The sequence below is a fragment of the Protopterus annectens genome, chromosome 16.part0, assembly GCF_019279795.1.
Source record: "Protopterus annectens isolate FY-2018-M chromosome 16.part0, PAN1.0, whole genome shotgun sequence".
NCBI classification, from domain to species: domain Eukaryota; kingdom Metazoa; phylum Chordata; order Ceratodontiformes; family Protopteridae; genus Protopterus; species Protopterus annectens.
The window spans coordinates 680,761,419-680,784,517 of NC_056750.1; the positions used below are offsets into that span (position 1 = coordinate 680,761,419).

The 23,099-nt window shown below is 44.7% G+C and overlaps 1 protein-coding gene across 1 annotated transcript in view; it reads left to right on the forward strand.

Annotated features, from left to right (window-relative positions):
* LOC122790646 (collagen alpha-3(V) chain-like) overlaps positions 1-22,370 on the forward strand; it is a 283,997-nt gene extending 261,627 nt beyond the window's left edge. Inside the window, exon 4 of the mRNA XM_044058170.1 lies at positions 22,115-22,370. Coding sequence (XP_043914105.1) covers positions 22,115-22,370 — 256 coding nt within the window. The remainder of the gene's footprint in view (positions 1-22,114) is intronic.
* The last annotated feature ends 729 nt before the right edge of the window (positions 22,371-23,099 follow it).

A 23,099-nucleotide genomic window follows, 5' to 3' on the forward strand; every position in this document is an offset into this window, starting at 1 on the left:
TTCTCGCCCTAACAAATTTTTGTCTGCCCCACCCCAGAAGGGTTCTTAACGAAGGCGTGGCTGTAGATGCCATGGGGTGGCATCTGCTACCCAGCAGGACGTAGCAGAGGCTTCAACGCCTGTCCATCCTCCTAATAAGGAGTCTAGGAGCATGGACCGCACGGAAGCGCACCCTGACTTCAGCGGCCTTTACTGTGAGGTCCCTGAATTATTTGGCACATTTCACCAGACTACAGAGGGATCTGGTCAAGGAGCTCTCAGACTCCTCTCAGGTAACCTACCTGAGCAGCTAGCCCAGTCGGTTAGCTCTCAGTTGGCTATCCTCACCTCGATTTCTAACTCGTCCATGAGGCTCATTTCATATGCGGCAAGGGGCGGGCAGAGCGGCAGGCACAGGCGTGGCTCACGGAGACAAGCCTGGCTCCGCTTGTGTCATTTCTCGGAGGCCTTCAAGTCTTCCTTTGCCGACGCCCCTTTGATGGGTCCTCTTTGTTTGGACCCAAGGTAAAGACACTCTTACCCACTGTGAGCAAGAGGGAAAGACTTTATCTGCCGTGAGCACGTTATTCCACTCCCTTCGGCCTTATCCCAAGGCTAAAAGAGGAGGGAAGATGTGGTTCTGCAAATCACAGAAATTCTTTCCTCAACAGCAGGAAGATTCCCTTCCAGAGGCAGAGGACGGGAAATTTTTCTGGGAGACACCGTCCCAGAGGCGACAGAGGCCCCCAACACTGGAGACCGCGAGTCCTTTCGTGGCTCTTCAGCCTCCCACACTCCATGAGGGATTGCCCGGCTGCGCTGCTCGAGCCAGTCGGGTGCCGCTTTGCCAAGCACCTAAAAGCCTGGGAGTCTATTACTCAGGACAGATGGGTGCTTCGGATTATTGCCGGAGGTTACACCATTCCCTTCACACACTCACCCCCACCGTCCAAAAAAATCCCGGACCCACCACCCAGTCAAAGGGAAATTGCAGCCGTAGAAGCTTCAAAGCTGCTAGAAAAGGAGTCATCCAACCGGTCCCCACAGACCAGATCAGATCCGGAAATTACTCAAGGTTCTTTTTAGTGCCAAAAAAGACAGGGGACCTGAGACCCATTTTAGATCTCAGCAAACTAAACCAGTCCGTCATGAAGTCCAAATTCAATGGTCACTTTACAATCCATTCTCCCATTGTTGGAGAAAGATGTTTGGATGTGCTCCATAGATCTCAAGGATGCCTATTATCACATACCGATACATCAGGCGTCCAGGAGGTATCTGCGCTTCAGCCTGGGAGACAGTCATTTCCAATTTTGTGCACTGCCCTTTGGTCTCACCACAGCCCCCAGGGTGTTCACCAAGTGTTTGGCAGTAGTGACTGCTCACCTGAGGAATCTCGGATTCCAAGTGTTTCCCTATCTGGACGACTGGCTCCTGACTGCCAACACCAGGCATCTACTACTAGAGAACCTACAAGCCACCATCTCCCTGGGTGCTTCCCTGGGAATTACATTCAACTGGTCAAAGTCTGTCTTGCTGCCTTCTCAGCGCATAAGATTCATAGGAGCAGAGATAGACTCAAAATTAATGCAAATCTTCCTTCCTACCGAAAGGATACAAACATTACAAAGTCAAGCCCGAGCCCTGCTTCTAAGATCCAAAGCCCCAGCCAGGATGGTCCTGCAACTTTTAGGTTCAATGTCTGCCACGGTTCTCCTAGTTCCTCTGGCAAGATTGCACATGAGGATTCTTCAATGGCTGTTATCGACACAATGGTCTTTTCAGGATCTCCCCCTCAATCATCACATACTGATTACAGAAACGTGCAAACGGGACCTCCCCTGGTGGCTTCTGCCATCCAATCTGAATCAGGGAAGACCTTTTGTTATACCCTCCGGTGGCCACCTTGACAACGGATGCCTCCCAGACGGGTGGGGGCATTGTCTGGGCAGGTCAGTTCAGGGTTCTTGGCTTCCAAATGAAACATTTCTCCATATCAATGTGTTGGAAATGAGGGCTGTACTTCTGTCCCTACAAGCCTACACAAGTTTCTCCCTCAAGGCATTATCACTATCCACACAGACAACATGTCGGTGGTCTGGTATCTAAACAAACAAGGAGGGACCAGATCTTACCCCCTTTGCAGAGAGGCCATGAGGGTGTGGGAATGGGCAGTGGCTACCAACCGCTTCCTGGTAGCGACCCACATTCCAGGAAAATCCAATGTATTGGCAGACAGACTGAGCAGGACTATTCTCTCTCCTCACGAGTGGTCCCTGAACGAAACAGTAGCAGCTCAGATTTTCAAAAGATGGGGGATTCCGTGCTGCGACCTGTTTGCAACACCACAAAACATGAAGTGCAAAAGGTTCTTTTCCTTGACCCCGCGTCAAGGGGAGGCAGCTACGGATGCTCTAGTCCAACAGGACTGCTTTATGCTTTCCCTCCGGTTCCACTCCTCCCCAAAGTCATCCAGAAAGCTTCCCAATTGGGGTCCACAATGATTCTAATTGCTCCGTACTGGCCTCGTCAGGTATGGTTCCCCTACCTACAGAAATATACTCTGGATGGTCCTTGGTTTTTGGATCTAACTCCAGACCTTCTGGTTCATCAGTCGGGACAACAGCACCAGTCCCTTCACACTTTGAAATTAACAGCTTGGCTCCTCCACTTCTGACTTTAGTCAGAAATCACACCTTGGACCCGGAAGTTATTCACATTTTATCTTCAGCCCACAAACCCACCACTAAGAAATTGTATCACAGTAAGTGGAAGAGGTTTGCTATCTGGGCTCAACTCAGAGGCTTAGACCCCATTACTGCCCCGATACCAGAGGTCTTGAAATTTTTAACATCCTTGTTTAATCAAGGATCTTCAGTCTCTACTATTAAAGTCCAACTAGCAGCTATCTCCAAATTTCACGAATCCATAGACCCACCGTTGATGAGCAGCAGATTATGTAAAACTTTCATGAAAGGTGCTGTGCTTTTAAGAGCCCCAGTTTTTCATCCTGCGCCTCCGTGGGATCTTGATTTGGTACTTCGTGCCTTAACATCTTCCCCTTTTGAACCGGCTGCTACATGTGAGTTGAAATATCTGTCTTGGAAAACTGCCTTCTTAATTGCAATTACCTCTGCAAGAAGAGTTTCAGAACTTCAAGCCCTATCTATCAAACCACCGTACTTGATTTTTCACAAGGATAGAGTATCACTTAGGCCTAATCCATCTTTTGTTCCAAAAGTTTGTTCTAATCTCTGTCTCCAACAATCTCTAGAGCTACCAGTTTTCTTTCCAAAATTTTCAAACAAAGCGGAATACACCTTGCATACATTGGATGTTCACAGGCAATTGCGCTTCTATCTAGACAGGACTCAACAAATTCAAAACAGATCAATTGTTTGTGTCCTTTTCAGATAATAAACTGGGTAAAACCATCACTAAAGCTACTATTGCCAAATGGATTAGAGATTGCATAACTCAGGCTTATTCCTCTTCAAATAAGCAACTTACAACATCTGTCAAAGCTCACTCTACTAGAGCTATGGCTACCTCTATTGCATTTCATTCCAAGCTCGCTATTTTTGAGATTTGTGCTGCGGCTACTTGGTCCAACCCGCACACTTTCATTTCCCACTATAAATTGGATGTGGCATCTAAAGGGCGAGCATCATTTGGTTCCACGGTACTCAGGAGTGTTTTCCAGTGAGCCACCCAGGATTTAGGTGCTAGGGACGCTGTCCCATCAGTCAGAATGTAGGCGAGATAGGATCACATAACATCTTTTAGTTATGTACTCACCATAACTTCAGATGTTTGGGATCCATCTCGCCTACATTCCTAATACCCACCCTCCTTCCCCTGCCTTGGAGATCAGAAGAGATTGAACGGTTTGAGTTCTACTGTTTTATCTTGTATCATCTGTCGATGTTATATAAGCAGTGCATGCGTGTGTGCATGTATGCGGACAAACTAGATCTGGGGGACTGGTAGTGGTGCATCCTGGGATATAGTAAGCTCAGCCAATAAGAGACTTCACTCTTTGGCATAAGCGTGCCGAGTCGGAGCCGAGGGATCGGCTCCGAACCCATCAGTCATAATGTAGGCGAGATGGATCCCAAACATCTGAAGTTATGGTGAGTACATAACTAAAAGTTTTTCTTGCTGGGCAGAGGCTAAGAATATAGATCCCTTTTCAGCCCGTGTCCATGAGATTCTGGAATTTTTAGCGGAACTCTTTCATTCAGGTTCTGCTTCTGCTACAATCAGGGTTCATTTAGCTTCCATTTCGAATTTTCACATTGGGTTGTCTTCTAGTAACATCATGTCTTATAAGCTGTGTAAAGCCTTCCTCAAAGGAACTACTCTGCTTAGGCCCCCAGTGAGGGATCCCCCACCTCCGTGAGATCTAAACTTGGTTCTAGCTTCCCTAATCTTGCCACCTTTTGAACCTGCAGCATCTTGCTCCATTAACTTTTTATTCTAGAAGACTCTCTTTCTGGTAGCCATTACTTCTGCTAGACGTGTTTCAGAGCTTCAGGCTCTATGTACTCGTTCAGCTTACTTAGTTTTCCATAACAATAGGGTCTCTCTAAGGACCAATCCTTACTTCCTAAGGTCTGTACACAAAATAATTTGAATCAGTCCATAGATCTTCCAGTGTTCTTTCCTAATCACACCAATAACGCAGAATATAAATTGCACCAGTTGGATGTTCACAGACAGCTGTGTTTTTATTTGCATAGGACAAAGGACATCAGGAAATCCGACCAACTCTTCATTTCCTATGCTGAGGGCAGACAGGCCTTCTTGTCTCAAAGGTAACATTATCTAGGTGGTTGTCTCACATTATTTCATTCATTTACCAGCTGAGAAACAAACAAATTATCTACCAAACTTAAAGGCCACTCTAGTAGGGCACTGGCTACCTCAGTGGCCTTCCAATCTAGGTTACCCATGGAATCTATCTGTGCAGCTGCTACATGGGCTAACCCACATACCTTCATTTCTCATTACAAATTAGACATTGCTTCCAGGAACAGGGCAAATTTTGGTTCCACTGTTCTGAAGAGTCTGTTCCATTGAACCACCCAGGATAGTAGGTGCTAGGGACGCTGTCCCAACCAGGAAGAATGAAGGCGAGATAGACAACTTAACATAAAGAAGTTATGTACCTACCATAACGTTCCATGTTAGTTGTCTTCTCGCCTTCTTTCTTGCGTCCCACCCTCCATCCCCCTATCCTAGTGGATCGAGAGGAGCTCCCTTATTTAGATTTCATTGGCTGAACCTTCTCTGATTGTCCTTTCTGCTTAGATAGCTTCACAGTTAGGTCCAAGGGGCTACTAGGGCAGAATTCTTCCTTAGTTATGTCTGGAATAGTTTTTTCAAACGAGATCTGGGTAGCTATTGCCAGGCATCATGGGATATGGGGTAGCCTCGAGCCAGTAAACAGCTCTCGAGCTTTTGAAGATGGCCGAGTCGGAGCCGAGGATCGGCTCCGAACCCAACCAGCAAGAAAGAAGGCGAGAAGAAGACAACTAGCATGGAACGTTATGGTAGGTACATAACTTCTTTTTTAGTATTGTCTTAGTCTATTATTATTTGTTATTAAATATATTTAAACCTTTCATTGTGGCTGATCTGTGTAGAGATATTTAAGTTTTGAGAGTACTTTGATATTTATTTGGTGACACTGTCGGCCATGCCTAATAGCCTTGCTCTTGGTCAAACTACTATTTATGTTAATATCACACAGTAAGATTTGACACCCTTTGTTAAGGAAATTAAAGCAGTTGATGAGTGACTGGTGTCAGTAATAACTACCTTATAGTCTGAGCAGAAGGGGGCATAGCCAGTAAACCTGTGCCAGCCTTTCCTAGGTGTGTGTGTGTGTGTGTGTGTGTGTGTGTGTGTGTGTGTGTGTGTGTGTGTGTGTGTGTCAGCTACTCGGGCAGGGACACAAAGCACTGGTTGGACAGAGAGGGTGCTGGGGGTCCTGACTTGGTCACTCAGCAGAGATCTTAACTCTATAGCTGTGCCAGTGGTCCACAGAAAGAAGAAGAAACCAGCCCCTGACTGACTGTTTTTTTGTGTGCTCTTAAGGGAAATTGCACTTGATGCAAAGAGCTGCATCTGGAAGTACTGTGCGTACTCCTCCCATTGAATGTTCCCCACTGTTGCCAGTGGTGAGGATTGTGACTCTTTGATTACTGGTTGGAAGCGGTGGGTCATCACACTGCCATCTGAGGATATAATTTCTGATCATAAAGGTTATTATATTTCCACTTGCTTCATTCCTGCATACCATAGGTGTTCTGAAGTATGCTTTCTAAAAATCACTAAAATGTTATTACCTTTTATAAAATAATTATTTTTATTTGTTCTTCTCATCTGTTAAGAATGCTGACTCATATTTGAACAAACGTGCCAAAGGTTTCAATAAAGACACGTTTGCATTAGTTTTCATTGTAAAATAGAAGCTTATACCCCCCCCCCCCCCGCCAAAATAATTTGTTGGCATGAGGCGTCTCTTTAGGCCTCCTTTTCATGGAGTACCTAAATAATTTTTTCAGTTGTTTTGGGCTTGGTAAGATGCTGTGACCATGGAATTTTGTATTGACCTTATGAGAATCCCCAGCTCCTGTCGGGTGAAATTTTCCATTCAGCTTTTGCTTCTTGAATGTGGCTGTTCCTCTGGTGGATAGTTAATAGGAAAGATGATCTATCACTGTGCTTCTAGCCTTGATTAGTGTGTTCTTCCTGGGCTTTTATGAAGAGATAATCCTTCCCTTTTTGCAAAGTGTGATGTGCATTTCTTCGCAGGTACTTTCAGTGCCTAACACATTACCCAAGTATGCTCCCACATGTAGTGTGGCCCTGGCTACATCATGCACACTGAGGACAGGTCCAGGAGCATTATCCAGACTTGTGCTTTTTATTAGTCTCCCATCCTCCCCCCCCAGGTGTCACCAGTGCAATGAATGAGACCGTATTCCTCCCTCTAAGATGAAAGAACTGACATCAGTTACTCATTCCCACATTCACTGATTAGCTTCTTCAGCACTGGGGTAAATAGACCCACAGCCACTGGATCTTATCAGGGCTTTATTTATCTGTGCCACAGCATCAGCTTATTTAAAATAAATTTGCCATGTAACAACCAATGTTAAGTTGTCATTCTCGCTTTCATTCTTGCTGGATGGGTTCGGAGCCGAGGACCTATACTATAGCTCGAGAGCTATTTTTACCAGCTCGAGGCAGCCCTATATCCCACAATACCAAGCGCTAACTCCCCAGATCTCATTTGCCGCTTCGCTGCGAGGTAGTCTGTTTTTACCGGCTCTGGTCAGCAAGTGCTTTTTCAGATATATATTCAGTCTCAGTAGTTTTTTTCCAGTTAGTTACCCTTCTTTAGGTCCCTTCTAACTGCCTTACCCTTTTCGGTAGCCCTTTTTCCCTTTCTTTAGTTAGTTTTTTTATCTTGGGCCTACGGGCTTCTCCTTAGTTTTCCCCCACCCCTTTCAGTGTGTGTGTGGGTTTTTAGTCAGTTCTCCTTAACTTAAATAAGTGTGTGTGTGTGGACTGACTGTGTTCCTTTTTATTTTTTTGTCAGGATGTCAAAGGACCCTAAGGTTTCGGGATTCAAGAAGTGTGACTCGTGCTGTCAGAAAATGTCTCTGACAGACGGTCACACTTCTTGTGTCTATTGCTTGGGGCCTTTACACCTGCAGGACTCTTATTCCATTTGTCACAGATTTAGTTCGAGTCCTGCAGGAAAGGCATAACAAGCTCATCCTAAGGGGCTTGTTAAAGCCTGATGACTCCCCGTCCAAGTCTGGCTCGGGGAAGTCATCAAAAACTGCCAAACCATCGGCTCCAAGTTCTGAGTCGAGGGCTGGCATTATCGAGATGGCTCTGACCTCGGTTCCGGCTGGCTCCGAGGTGAGCAAAGTGGTTTCCGCTCCGAAACCATCATCGGAGTCGACCCCAGTGCGCAAGCGCTCTAGGTCCCCTTCACTAGAGTCAGTCAGATCGGCTCCGAGGTCCCCTCTCCTATCGGAGCGGAGTCATAGGACTCATTCATTGAGGTCATCCAGGCTCTCCGACCATGACATCAAGAGGGTGGTCAGTAGACTCATAAAATCTCAGGTGCTGGCCCAAATGCTCCAGAGCCTATCTCACCAGACTGTGGCTCCTTCGATACAGCTATCCATTCCTCCTCCAACTCATCTCTCGAGCTCGGAGTCGGAGTTTGTTGGAACTGTGACCTTGCCCACATTGGAGCCGATACTTCCTCCTTCGGCTCCGGTGTCATCGGCTCCAACCTCTTCATTGGTTCCATCCGTGGAGAGGTCCGGGTGCCGAGACTCCATTGTCTGCTCCGAGGGGGCGAGTGGCATTGGACCCTTGTCCGACCCCGGTCTCCCTCTCAGAGCTTCGGCTCTGGTTAGTTAGGCCCCAATATCATTCTCGGAGCCTTCTCTGTCAGTTCTGGGGGTGGTTCCGGTCTGTTCGGAGCCAGTGCTACCTTTAGTGTCTGATAGGGGAGCCTTCAAGGTGATGAAGAGTGTGCTGGACCCAGTGTCCACTCCAAAGTTAAGTTCTGTGGCTCCTCCCTCTGTAGTGCCTGATGTTCTTCGTCTTCCCTTGCTGCAGTCCTGACAATTGGGGTATATCCAGCGTCCGTCCGGGCCCGAATACCAGAGTATAAAGACGTCGGTCGGTCGAGGCGTATAGGACCAGCGTCCAGAATTATCTAATGCGCATGACCGACGCCCTTTCCTCAGTCTTGCCGCATGGTCCGGGTGCAGAAGCAAGCGAGTAGGTGTTGCCGGTTAGCGTTCTTTTTTTTCAACGCCGGAGTTCCCGAATACAGAGTTGGCTAAGTAACCCCGTTGGAACATTTTAGTTTTTTTTTTTCAGTATTTAACGGATGTCCGGATGTCAAAAAAACTGTATTTGTTGTTGGAAGGGGATACAGATACCATATACCATTTGTGTATTTATCATTTAGGTTGTTTAGGGCGTTGGTGGTTGCGGCTGTGCTTGTGTTTTGCGCGCACTATAATTAGAGATTTTGATTGTGAGAGGTTAGTGTGGGGCGTGTGCTAGGTTATACTGGTCCGAGGATGCTCCGGCTGCGCTCATCGGCCGGGACAAGGACTGCTTCTCTGGGTCTAGGGGGCGGTGCCACAAAACAGTCATGGGGAGCCAGCGCTGTTTGCCAGGAGTCGGAGGTTTTTCTCAGGCAGGGCCAGAGGTTTTTGGTCCTGCCAGGAGTCTCTTCTCAGGTCTCAGGCAGATACTTACTGTTACAGGATGTGCTTCAGGTAGGTAGGGCTGAGGCTTCTGTTGCCAAACTAACTGTTCTTCCCCTCTCCTAAGTTCGCTTCTAGCTTCTTTTCTGCTTGCCAAAGCTTCTGTTAGAGGAAGGCCAAGAGGCTCTTCTGTAGGCAGCTCCAGCCATTACTTGGATTAGCATAACTATAGCTGTGATAAGAGCCTAGGGTGGAACAGGAGTGATTTAGTTCCCACCTGATAAGGCCAGGCTTCAGAGTCTTCTGTGGAGGCTTGCAAGAGTGTTTTCAGGTGTTGATGATGTGGATGATTCCTCACAGGCTTCACTTCTCCTCCTGAGGATTTTGATCATTTCTTTTCTTCTGATTCTCCCTCCTGAGCACTTTAAGGATTTTTCATTTTCAACCAAGGAGGAGAAATGACTTTAGGGAATTCTTGTTTTGCCCCAGCATAGGCCAAGCTTAGGAAATCCTTTGTAAAAGGTGGTGGAGGATGCCCCAGCATTCCCCCTTGTGTAACCCTGATTCCTTGCCTCCTGTTCCTGGTAAGCCTGATCTGAATTCTGAACCCTTGCCCCAGCTCGCTCTCGATTCCTGAGTCCCAGGGGCGGACCCAGAAATTGTTTCTCAGGGGCTAAAGGTGTTAAGAGACCTGTGGTTAAAAGGGCTTCATTTCTGATGAGGCAGGGCTTCTCAAAGGTAAGGATCCTGAAAGTATACTTCTTCCCTCTGGCCATGAGATAAAGAGGCTATAGATGGAGTGGGGTTGAAATAGTAAATTTAACTTCTTCTACTGAAATCTTGAGTGGTCAAATTCATTAGGAAGGTATTGAGTGTAAATCTTTCTGGATGAAATTCATGTGAAATTGGTTGTGGGTAAATTGTCTTGCAGTGTAGTTGTTGTTTGGATGGCCTCCTCGAGGGTGTAAGCATGGGTTGCATGTTGGTTTGATGCTGTGATGGCCTCCTCGGCGGTGTTGAGGGTGGCTGCTACTAGTTCTGTTATTTGTTTGGGCCGAATGTGGAAAATTTAGCTGAGCATGTTAAGACCAGGATTTTGGAGTCTATGCAGACTGTTAAAGTTTTTGTGTTGTGTGGAAGCCTGTTAAAGTAGTTTTAAAGAAAAAGGTGGACATATCCTGCTTATGGAATTTTTCTAGGGGTTTTTCTGGTTAGTTTAGGGGCAGGGGGCTCAAGGTTGGTTTAGGCCTGCTGGCTTATGTTCTGCTCGGGGTTCTGGTGAGGGTAGGGTCAGGGGCAGGGTAAGGTTCTGGCTCAGGCCTAGACAGCGACAGTCACCAGAGATCTGGCAGCTCCTTTGGGTCCTGGTGTTGGCTCTTTTCAAAGGTGATTTAACCAGCCTTGACAGATGGGTGCTGGATATCTCTCATCACGGTACAGATTTTATTTCCATGGGATCTTTTTCAAAAAAATTGAAGTTTAATCACCCTAAACAAAGAGTAGGCTGGAATATTTTCCTCAGTTGCTCAGATTTTTCCTATGTTTCCAGTCCCTCAATCTTGGGGCGGTTTTATTCTCCGCAAAGAAAGTTTCCTCTGGCACAACGAGGAGAATTATTTACTTCCAGTCTAACCTGCTCAGCAGCCTGTGTCCAGAGAAAGGGGGATGTTTACGTTCGCCTGTTCCTGTCTTAATGGCAGGAGAAGGGGATGGCTGGATCTTTTTTTTACCTTTATGTGCCAATTCTTGTAGAGTTGCAAGTATCAACTGATTTGTTGTGACATTAGCACAACTGTTACTTCTCTGCAAGGCCCACTGGCTTGTCTACTGGGGATCCTATTCACAAGGTTTTCATCATGCCCATAGCTTACTTCAGAAAAGTAGGCATTGAAATTTATCCTTACTTTTCGACTTGCCTGATTCTGGCTTGCCTGCGGGCTACCTTCTACAGCATCTATCTTATGTCCTTAGCAGTGCTAAGAAGTGCTTACAAATTCTCAAAGCGAAAATTTATCACTTTACTCTTCTGACTATTCTGGCTCGAATCAAGGTGTGAGACTGAATACAGCAGCATAGCATTTTAACTATGCAACTAAAAGATCTGATCCCAATAAAGTCCAGTCTAGTACCCTCAAAGACATGTGACTGCAAGGACGATCAACTAGCTTTATTAGAATTCATGGCACCCCGTATTCTGAATTGCGACCCAATGTAAACTGCATCAACTATCCATGCAATCCGTACTCAATCATGGACAGTCCTTCAACTGTAAGATTGGGACACAGTCATTAGGTTAATACCTTGCTTTCAAACAGGAATTCTTGTGGTGGGCTGTATGATGTCTTAAACAATGTACATCTCTGTGACGGCCAAGGGAGTCAGATTTTAACGATTGCCTCCTCGGACACTGCTTGGAAAAGGATCTAAAAACTCAGGAATGAAACGACAACAAAGGACTCCAACTGGTGCGCCTAGGCGAGTCGATGAAGGAGACTCTAGCATTCAGTTGCGATGATGAAGTTCAGGAGAATGGAAATCCAGATAAAGGACAAGTGGCTGACAGACAACACAACTGTACATCAGTACATACACAAGCAAGGGGGACATGTTAGTTATCCTCTATGCAGGCAAGCAATGATAAGGAGTTAACTCCAGGGTGCCTGTGTTGACACTCTTTCTGACAGACAACACATCAACAATGTGAACAACAAGCAGATGTATTAAGCAGACATTCTATGGATCCCCACAGGTGGAAACTGCATTCATGCTTATTTCAGAAATTGACAGTGTCATCTGCCGGGCCAGACATAGATCTGCAGATGTAGAAAGCAGAAGAACCAGCTGCAAAGTATTGCACAACTGGTTTTTCATGAAACTGGATCAAAGTGGATGCAGTGTCTTTCAGTTGGAAGAACCTTCATGTCTATATCTCTCCACCTCTACCTCCAAAACCAGGCCATACTAAAGGGTTGCACAGGACAGGCCACGGATGCTTTGATAGCTCAGTGGATGCTCGGCACTGGTCTGAACTTCTAAGGAGCCTCCATGGCCTCTGGTTCTACCTCCAACAGGGAAGGTTCAGGCCAAGGATGTCAAGCTAGCCATGGATCATTTCACAGCTCGTAGATTTCTGTGGCAACACTGGTAACCTCTCATAAGCCTCAACAAGTTTTACCTCTGATTATGGATAGCTAGAATCTTCATCTGCATCTGTTATCTCAGAAGGCTCTTCATCTCGCAGTCATTTTATTTTTGGAGTGAAGCATCACAGCTGTCTCAACTAGAGTGTTGAAGCATGGTGGCTCTTCAATCAACAACTTTTTTATTGGACAGGAAGTTGTCTTTTGAAAAATACTAGATTCATGAAGAGACAATAGAAAAAATTTTGAGATTTTACTTTGTTTCTTAGCAAGATGTTCAAGCAGTTTTTTAGAGAATTTTTGTGTGGAGTTTGTCTTTCTCCTACTCCTGCTGGGGATCTCAATTTTGTTTCTCTCTACCTTACTCACTAACCTTTTGAGCCTGCAGCTTTTGCTGAATTGAAATATTTAGAGGGGAAGACTATAAGACCCCACGGCCCCACGAGAGGCCTAGGTGTCTGAGACCCAGGCCCTTATGGCAAAACTTACTCTTTGATTTTTTGAGCCTGCAACTACTGCTGCTCATTACTATTTGTCATGGATGCCTAAGGTGGTTTGTAGTGTTGCTTTAAAAAGACTGCTTTCTGTTGCTTACGTTTTTGCAGAGAAGGGTGTCTGAGTTGCAGGCCATTTTGCACAGGGTATCATTCATCATTTAATTCTAAGACAGGGCAGTGCTAAAGATTTTGTCTAGTCTCCATTTTTACTTGTGCCTTTTGCTTGGTTTTCCTCCAAAAAGCCTGAAACAATTTTTTTATTTCTAGGTTTTACAAATTTCAATTGCATTATTTTATTCCCATCATGGCAAAGAGGAGCCAGCTGGGATATTACTTGTTATTCCACTAGGGCTTCTGCTTCAACAGCATTATACTTGTTTCTAACTAAGGGTATAGGGGGAAAGCCTGTGTCAAAGTTTTTTGCATTCCATCATGTTGCATTATCACCTGCATTTATACTCTCCCACTAGAGCTGGGGCATTCCAGTGGGTTTTACAAGGCATGTTGTCAGGCCAACTAAAGGGTACAAACTATGGCATTCTCCTGGGAACTAAGGGTGTGGGACTGCAGCATAGGAAGGCGAGCTAGGAGCAACTTTCAGGCTGGTTTATGCCATAAATGTTGACAAGGCTGGGATTCCCTTTTCCCCGATCTACCCCTCCTTACCTCTGTGTTTGCTCTCCTACTTGTAGGTGAGTTACATGCTTTTGACATGTATATTGATTCTACCCTGTTGTCATGAGTACAGTGCAGGTTGTTTTGGGACTTGTTTGTTTGGGTCTTGATTCACTACAATCCTCTCCTCCCTTGTTGCAGTCCACCTGGTCCCTCCCTGTCAGTCTTTACATGCTTATATGAGTGTACTCTGGTTATGATATATATATTTTGTATGTATATGGTTGTGACTTGTTTTAATTTGGGTCTTTTGACATCTCTGTTTATGGTAGGTACAAAACTGTACTTTACGGTCTCTGGCCATCCTCTTATACCTGACAGCAGAGATCCAAAACATAGAGTACCCACCTTGGGTGTCTCCTCCTCTTCCGAGGGCTCCCCTGAAGTTTCAGGGGAACCCCCTAGGAAAAGAAAGTGCAAGAGGAAGCACATAGACTCCCCCGAGTCTGTCACATCGGACACCAACTTGGATGAGTCTGAAGGTTCCCCCAGATCCCCCTCTGAGGATGTCTCCTTTTCAGACATCCTGGAAATCCTAAGACAGAGGGGAAATTGGTCCACTCTCAAACCTTCCAAGGACAAGTCTGTTTACCTTGACGCCTTTGGATCTCGCCCTTCCACCTCCTGGGTGTCTCCCCCTTTCGACCCACTAATGGAGGTAGTGGCTAGAAAGGCGTGGGCAGCTCCTGATTCAATGGAACCTACCCCTAGGAGGCCTTCTAAATTTATTTCTGCACCAGATGACAAATCCTTTCTCACCAAAGGTGTTTCAGTTGATGCTATGGTGGTAGCAGCAGCCACTAAAAAGGAATTGGCTGATCCTTCTGTATCTGTTCATCCTCCTAACAAAGAGTCCAGGACCATGTACAGGTACGGCAAGCGGACCTTTGCTTCAGCGACCTTTTCTATGCGATCGCTGATCTATTTGTCACTTCACCCACCTTCAGAGAGACTTGCTGAAAGAGCTGGGTAAAACGGTACAGGATCCTTCTGCTGCGGGGTTTAAGGACAAAATAAACTCTCAGCTGGCTACCCTGAACTCCATTGTTAACTCCTCCATGCAGCTTATCTCTTATGCAGCCGATGGAGCGAGTAGGGCCGCTGGCACAGGTGTTGCTTTGAGATGTCACGCTTAGATGCGACTCTGTAACTTTGCCGATCCCTTCAAGGTGTCCTTCACCAACATCCCCTTTGACGGTTCAGAATTGTTCGGACCTCAAGTGAAGAATACCCTCACCAGATGCGAGCAAGATGGTAAGACTCTCTCTCTGCCACGGGAGTCCATTTTTCCATGCCTTCTAGACCTTATCCTAAGGGACAGAAGGGAGGAAAGATGTGGTTCCGCAAACCTCAGGGAGTCGCGCCTGCAGCACGTGGTAAATTTCCCCCTAGAGGCAGAGGGGGAAATAATAACAGACACTGCCCCAGGGGCAGAGGGGATCCTCAGAACCAGGGATCTAGGGAATCTTTTCCTGACCAACCCTTTCAGCATCCCTGAGAAGCTGCCCGACTGTTCGCCTTCGGAGGCAGTCGGGGGAAGATTATCTCTGTACCCGGAAGCCTGGCAATCCCTCTCCCAAGACACATGGGTACAGAAGATCATATCTGAGGGTTACAAAATCCCTTTCACTTTCCCTCCGGTACAACCGCCAAAACCCCTACCAGACATACCACCCGCACAAAGGGGTCAGGCTCAGCTAGAAATAAAAAAGCTGTCATCCAGGCAGTCCCAGCAGATCAGCTCGGATCCGGAATCTACTCCAGATTCTTTTTGGTACCAAAAAAGACAGGAGAATGGAGACCTATTTTGGACCTCAGCAGGTTAAACAACTTTGTACTAAAGACAAAATTTCGGATGGTAACACTGCAGTCCATTCTACCCTTTTTGGGCAGAGACAACTGGATGTGCTCGTTAGACCTCCAGGACGCGTACTATCATATAAAGATACACAGGCACTCCAGGAGGTTTCTCCGCTTCTGGCTGGGAGTCAGTCATTTTCAATTCAGGGCCCTGCCCTTTGGTCTCACCACAGCCCCCCAGGTGTTCACCAGATGTTTGGCAGTGGTTACGGCTCACCTGAGACAGAAAGGATTCCAGGTGTTTCCATACTTAGACGACTGGCTCATTTCCGCTACCACCAAACAGGATCTCATAATGGCCAGGGATTACACTATTCAACTTTGCAACAGTCTGGGTATTTCTATAAATTTTGCAAAGTCCTCCTTGTCGCCTTGTCAATGTATAAACTTTATAGGCACCGTATTAAACACCACAGAAATGTCTGCAACATTATTAGTATTGAAAGTGTTGGGCCTCATGGCGGTGGCGATTCTTCTACTTCCATTAGCCCGCTTCCACATGAGGCTCCTTCAGTGGATGCTGTTTTCTCAGTGGTCCTTTCAACAGTTACCAATGACCCACAACATTTTGATAACCCCATCTTGCAAGAAACATCTCTCCTGGTGGATGGTTCCCCTCAGCTTTTTCAGGGCAGACCCTTTGTTCTCCCCCCTCCAGTTGCCACTGTCACAATGGATGCCTCCCTGATCGGGTGGGGGGGGCATTATCAGGGCAGGATGGTCCAGGGCACTTGGCAACAGTCAGAATGCCACCTGCACATAAATGTCCTGGAGATGAGGGCGGTGCTTTTGACGTTGCAAGCCCTTCAGAGCTCTCGTCCCACGGGGACTATAGCAATTCAAGTGGACAATATGTCTGTGGTGTGGTACATAAACAAGCAGGGCGGAACAAGGTCCTATCCCCTCTGTCGAGAAGCACTCAGACTTTGGCAATGGGCGATTTCATCTCAACGGTTTCTGATAGCAACACACATCCCCGGGAAGTCCAGCGTCATAGCAGGCAGATTGAGCAGAACTATCCTCATGCCTCACGAGTGGTCTCTAAATCAAGTGGTTTATGATAGCAACGCACATCCCCAGGAAGTCCAACATCATAGCAGACAGTTTGAGCAGAACTATCCTCATGCCTGGTCTTTAAATCAAGCGGTAGCAGACGGAATTTTTTGGAAGTGGGGCCAGCCTTGCTGCGACCTTTTCACAACTCCCCAAAACAGCAAGTGCCTCGACTTCTTCACACTTTTTCCTCTGCCAGGCCAACCCCTCAGAGACGCTCTTGTTCACGTTTGGCCCCAGGGTCTTCTTTATGCCTTTCCTTCTTTTCCGTTGATCCCACAATTAATTCAGAAAGCAACCGCATTGAGATCCAAAATGATCCTCATTGCCCCGTTTTGGCCTCGACAAGTTTGGTTCCCGTTCCTGCACAAATAACTACTGGGAACAGCCTTGGCATCTGGAACCCCTTCTGGATCTGTTGACCCACCTCACGGGCAAGCTGCATCAGTCTCTACATTCCATCAACCTCACAGCTTGGTTGCTCCACTTCCAGCCATAGCCAGGCTTCCCCTTATTTCTCCTTCTGTTCGTGATATCATTCTGGCCTCCCATAAGTCCAATACTAGGAAGACTTATGCGAGTAAATGGAAGCGTTTTTCACACTGGGCACAAACTAGGTCCTTAGATCCTTTCCATGCACCCATTCATGAGGTTCTGGACTTTCTGGCTGAGCTTTTTCATTCAGGGTCATCATCGGCCACTATCAAGGTACAATTAGTGGCCATTGCTAATTTTCATGTTGGACTCTCAGAAGCAAATATTATGTCCCACAAACTCTGTAAAGCCTTTCTCAAGGGCATCTTTTTGCTCAGACCTCCAGTCAAAGATCCACCCCCACAATGGGATTTGAATTTAGTTCTAATCTCGCTAATTCTGCCCCCTTTTGAACCTGCAGCTTCTTGCTCCCTCAAACTTCTTTCTTGGAAAACGCTGTTTTTAGTAGCTATAACATCTGCCAGAAGGGTATTGGAACTTCAGGCCTTGTCTGTCCGTCCTCCTTATTTGGTTTTTCATAAAGACAGGGTAACTCTCAGAACAAACCCTTCCTTCCTACCAAAAGTGTTATCGGAAGCAAATCTAAACCAATCCATTGATTTACCTGTCTTTTTCCCAGACTATAGCAACAGGGCTGAACAAAAATTACATTCATTAGATGTTCATTGCCAATTACGGTATTACCTAGACAGGACAAACCAATTCAGAAAGTCAGACCAGCTCTTTCTCTCTTATGCTGCAGGCAAGAAAGGGCTTCTGGTATCGAAGGTTACTCTTTCCAGATGGCTGACATCTATTATTACCTTGGCCTATGAGTTGAGACGCATTCAACTTCCCTCTAGGCCTAAGGCTCATTCAACCAGGGCACTATCAACTTCAACGGCGTTTCAAGCAAGGTTACCACTAGATGCCATTTGTGCAGCAGCTACATGGGCGTCCAAACATACCTTTATTGCCCATTACAAGCTTGATTTCGCCTCCAGAAATAGAGCTGATTTTGGTTCCACTGTACTCAGGAGTCTGTTTCATTGAGTCACCCAGGACTAAGATGCTAGGGATGCTGTCCCATCCAGCAAGAATGAAGGCGAGAATGACAATTTAACATTAAGAAGTTATGTCTTACCATAACGTTCCACGTTAGTTGTCTTCTTCTCGCCTTCTTTCTTGCGTCCCTCCCTCCTGCCCCCTAGCCTGGATAGACTCGAGGTTCTGAGTCCTTCCATTTCTGGAGATACAATATGTTTCGTTTTTTTCCTTGTATCCGTAGTGTTACTAGCAGGTAATCTATTCTCGTAAAAGAGGATTATAATATTATTATTATAATATTATTATTTATACTATGTCTTAGCTTCCAAATGAGATCTGGGGAGTTAGCTCATGGTATTGTGGGATATAGGGCTGCCTCAAGCCGGTAAAAATAGCTCTCGAGCTATAGTATAGGCCGAGTCGGAGCCGAGGATTGGCTCCGAACCCATCCAGCAAGAAAGAAGGTGAGAAGAAGACAACCAACATGGAACGTTATGGTAAGACATAACTTTTTCTAATCTATAGTTAAAATCTTAAGTTAGTGTATTATTTTTAAAATGAAATAACAATGTTGTTTAGTGAGTAGTGTTGCTGCCCCATTGCTATAAGGTCTCCAGTTAAAATTTTCACTGGTGTGCCTTTTTTGTGGAGTCTGCATATCATCCTTGTGCTCACATAGCCATTTTCTGTGTGCTCTGGTTTCCTTCTCCTTCTCAAAACAAGCAGTAGGTTGATTGTCAGACTTTATATTGCTTGTAGGTATGTCTATATTATGTGAGTACATATGTGTACATTATGAGATAGATCAGTCCAGGAAGTGTTTCAGTGCCTTGTGTGACTATGTGAGCTATTGACATCTGTGCCAGGAACAATAGGGGCAGTGCATGTGTAACATATGACAGTATTATTAGCTGGAGTTTTGTAAATAATTTCATGTCATTTGGCAATCACACTGACTTGTATAAATGCTTGTGTTAAAAATGTATCAACTGTGTTATAACTGATTAAATGTTTGTTTCAACAATTCTGAAAGGGAAGAGTCAAAGTTTTTGAAATCGTTCTATAGATTTCAGATACTGCAACAGATCTTAGCAAAGCTCTGTGTGTGAGTGTTGTACCAGGGTCAGGTGATCAAATGTGATGTCATTCTACAACTACCACTGAGAGGATGGAACTCTCACAGCAGTTTGTGTTTTGTTTTTCATAGTCCATGTGGCATACAATGTGGCGGAAGGGGCTGTGAGAACTGCAGGATTTGGCATTGCAATGCTATGGCTTCATGGTTCCATTTAGTATCTTTCTCACCTCTCCAGAGCAGCCTTTTCTGACACTCCTATCAAGTTTCCTCTATTGTTTGCCCCCATATTAATGAATATTTGAATGGAATGAAAGGGAAATTGCAAACACTTGTGGTTGTGGACGTCATTTTCATCCTGCATTGTGGTCGCTTGGTTTTGTTCACCCAGAAGCTGCATCCAACAGGAGGTTGCTAAGCATCTGCTTTCCTTATGTCAGTCCCCTCCAAAAGTAATTGACCCTGTGGTCAAGATATGATGCCACATTTAGGGGGATTTCTTAGTCATAGGCTGGGTTCCATGCTTGACTTTGTTGTGATATAGGCCATGTAAGAGATACAGTTAAGTGAAGAGAGTTTTATGAAGAAGAGGAAGTCTACTGTCCCCTTTATTACCACTGCCATTTCCCCGTCTTCTCTTGCCTGGGGACCCATCTTCTCAAGAAACATAGGAAAGGAGTAAGGTGCAGAAGCTCATTTATAGAACAGCAACTGGAGACCATGTGGATTAGATAGGATTTGTATGTTATTCTCATTTAGTTTAATACCTAATGAGCAATGGGCTGCATGCCAGTTTTAGATCTCAAGTGGCTCAATTTCAAATACCCTGTTACATGATCAGCCTTTAATCACCTTTTCTATGCTTGTACAGAGAAATTGGTTGTGCTATTTTGATATGAGAGCCACCTATTTATTGTGTTACGATGCTCAAAGATCATCAGGATCTGCTGTCTTTCTGGATAATAAATGGCTTTTAGGTTCAAACATTAATCATTGATGCTTCTGTAGTCCCCACAGCATTTATACAGCATTTGTCTGTGGTAGCAGGTCACCTGCAGCTGCAGGGAATTAAAATGTTTCCTTAGCCCACCTGCTTCCTTTTGTTTGTGCCACCCTGAGATTATCTTGTTTGGTGACTGGATTACCTGCTCATATCATTTCACTCCTCAGAAATGACAGCATATCTTGAAATGTCATAGCTCACTACTGTGTACAAGTCATGCTAAGAAATTTGCCACTTGAAAGGATTCAGACATTCTTCTCATCATTTAATCACATTCTTTCTGTCCAATGTCCCCGCAAGCATTTCCATGTACATACTGTCTCATGTCAGGATGCACATGAGTATTCTGCAATGGATTCTTAGAGTACAGTGGCCATAGCACTCAGATGACTTCAGTACCCAGATGAAGCCATTCAGGGCTTGCATCTCACACATAGTGGTAGACTTATCCAAAGCGCACCTACTTGTAAGAATCCCTTCATTCAGGACCGTCTGAAAGCCATTGTCAGTAATGATGCATCTACCATAGGGCATGGGTGGAGGTCACTTCACAGAGCAGACAGTCCAAAAAGCATGTTTTCCCAATGAGGCTCTGTTGTATTTGAATGTACCAGAGATGAGAGCCATTCTGTTTTATCTCCATTCTTTGCAGGATAGCTATTCTTTGGTGATACTTGCCTTTCACGTGGACAACATGACAGTTACCTGGTAAGTCAACAAAGCAAAATTTACTTTTATCCCTTTGCAAGAAAAGCTTTGAAGTGTTGGCATGGAACTGCTCAGTTTAAGTTCCTGATATTTTCCCACATCCTTACATCATCTATTTCCTTACCAGATTGTCGTTGTCTCCTAATGCCTCACTAGTGGCCTGAGTTCTGCAGTGATGATGAGCCATTTGTGAAAGGGATAAACAAACTTGTGATGTTTTCACTTCATTAACCATTACAAAGTTTCTGCTCTTTTTCTCTTGTTCAACCAACCAAATAAAGCTGGGATGTGCTGGCTCATACATATCTGGGTCTTCTCTTTGGTTATGTTAAAAGAAATTGAGTATGTTTGTAGTATGGAAAATTTATTACAAAACCAAAAAAGTTGTATATTTCTAACTGAATGATAAAAATGTTATTCTTACCACATTTTTTGTTTTAATGAGTACATATTCATTATCTTTTTATTATTACTCTAGATAGAGTAAAGTGATATATTGCCAGGTGTTAAGAAGTAGTAACTGTGAAACAGGGCAAGGTTGTAGTCAACAGTTTCAATATCCCTTTTGTGCTTTTTTGTTTTTTGGCAATCAGTTAAAGAGAGTGATGTGATAATTTTTCAGTGGTCCCTGAACCACAGAACATGGATGCAGAAGGAAGGTTGAGTAAATATTTAATGCTAGCAAATGAGTAGGCTTAATTTTGTCCTAGAAGACAGAGACAAGTGTCATGTGACAAATGAGCAGATCTTAACCAGTAGTATTGGAGCAACAACAGGTCATATGAGTCTGCAAGTCAGTGAGTATGTTATAGAATAGTGAGCACTGATTAGAATAATCTATGCCAAGTGGACTGGAATGTTGCACTATTAGCATATAACTACATTGTACATTGTGGAACAAAATGTGGTCAAAACGTGAAGCAGTGAAACTTAATCACTTCATTTTTGGCTGAAAGTACCCCACAATGTCAGCAATAACTGACACTTTCTCTGCTCTGAAATGCCACTAAATCCAAGTATAAATTCTTTTTCAAAAACGCATATTTCAGACACCCCAAACCATAATTTTCGACCAGATAGTGTGGCTTTTCACTGTAATTATTTTAGAATTATCCAGTTAGTGTTTATTCAGCTGTATTACTTTATTAATTTTAAGTATATTAATACAGAAAAATGGCAGGGACTAATAGCATTTATAAGTATGAATAGATCTGGTAATTTCTCAGGGTGAGTAGAGGCTTGGTAAAATTGTCATCTTTGTTTGCAAAATTTCTTGTAACTTAAAACAATGTAATTTCTTCTTTTCAGCCGATTAGGTTTTAATACTCTTATTTTTTTTTTTCCAGATTTCCAGTTTCCTTCCTGTCAGATGGTGGGTGGCACAGAATTGCACTAGGTATCTCCTTAGATAAGGTGGAGCTCTTCATCGACTGCCAGCTTATTGAGAGCATAGTGTGGAAGCATTACTATGGAATGGGTGTTTCCACAGAAGGACTTGTGCTTATTGGAGGGATCATCGAAGCCTTTGAGACCCCATTTGAGGTATGCTTTTGCAATGACAAAGCCACACTCAGAAAGACCATTTGCACATTGGATTGTTGAATTATTGTATTTATTAGCAATAGTGTGCTAGTTTGAAAAGACTGTCTTCATAATGTTTATTGGTATTTAATTTAGAAAACAGTGCATAAATCATGAAGTTTATCTTGCTGTTTGAAGAAATGTGCAGTGCCAAAGGACAGAAATATAAAAAAATAAAGTTTGCACATGCTGTATTATCTTGTGAATATTCAACCTCTGTTGTAGGCTTTATCCAGGTTTGCCAGATTTCCAAAACCACAGGTTGGGACCGCCACCACAATTCAGCACAAAAAAAAGTCTTTCTATCTGTTCTGTTCAACATTGAATAGAAGTGGCTCTGCTTTACAATTTTTGATTGGCCCGTGTACCGGTATATCAGCCAATCTAAAATCACAAAGTGGAACCACTTCTATTCAGAGCAGAACAGTGAATAGAAGTGGCTTTGCTTTGTGATTTTTGATTGGCTCATATACCGGTATACCAGCCAATCAAAAATCACAAAGCCGAGCCACTTCTATTCAATGCAGAACAATGGGTTTGCTAAGTTCAACCGGGATTTTTTAGGGGCGATGCAGGACTTAGGATTGGCCTGCTGAACTCGGAACAGTTTTGCTCAAATAGGAATGTCTGACAATCCTGGCTCCGTCTAAGCTGTAATTCAGTTTCTGTCTCCGGCTCGTATCCCTTTCTTTCTTTAGTAGTTTGGCAAAGGCCTACTTTGCATTCACATCTCCAAAAAAAAAAAACAAA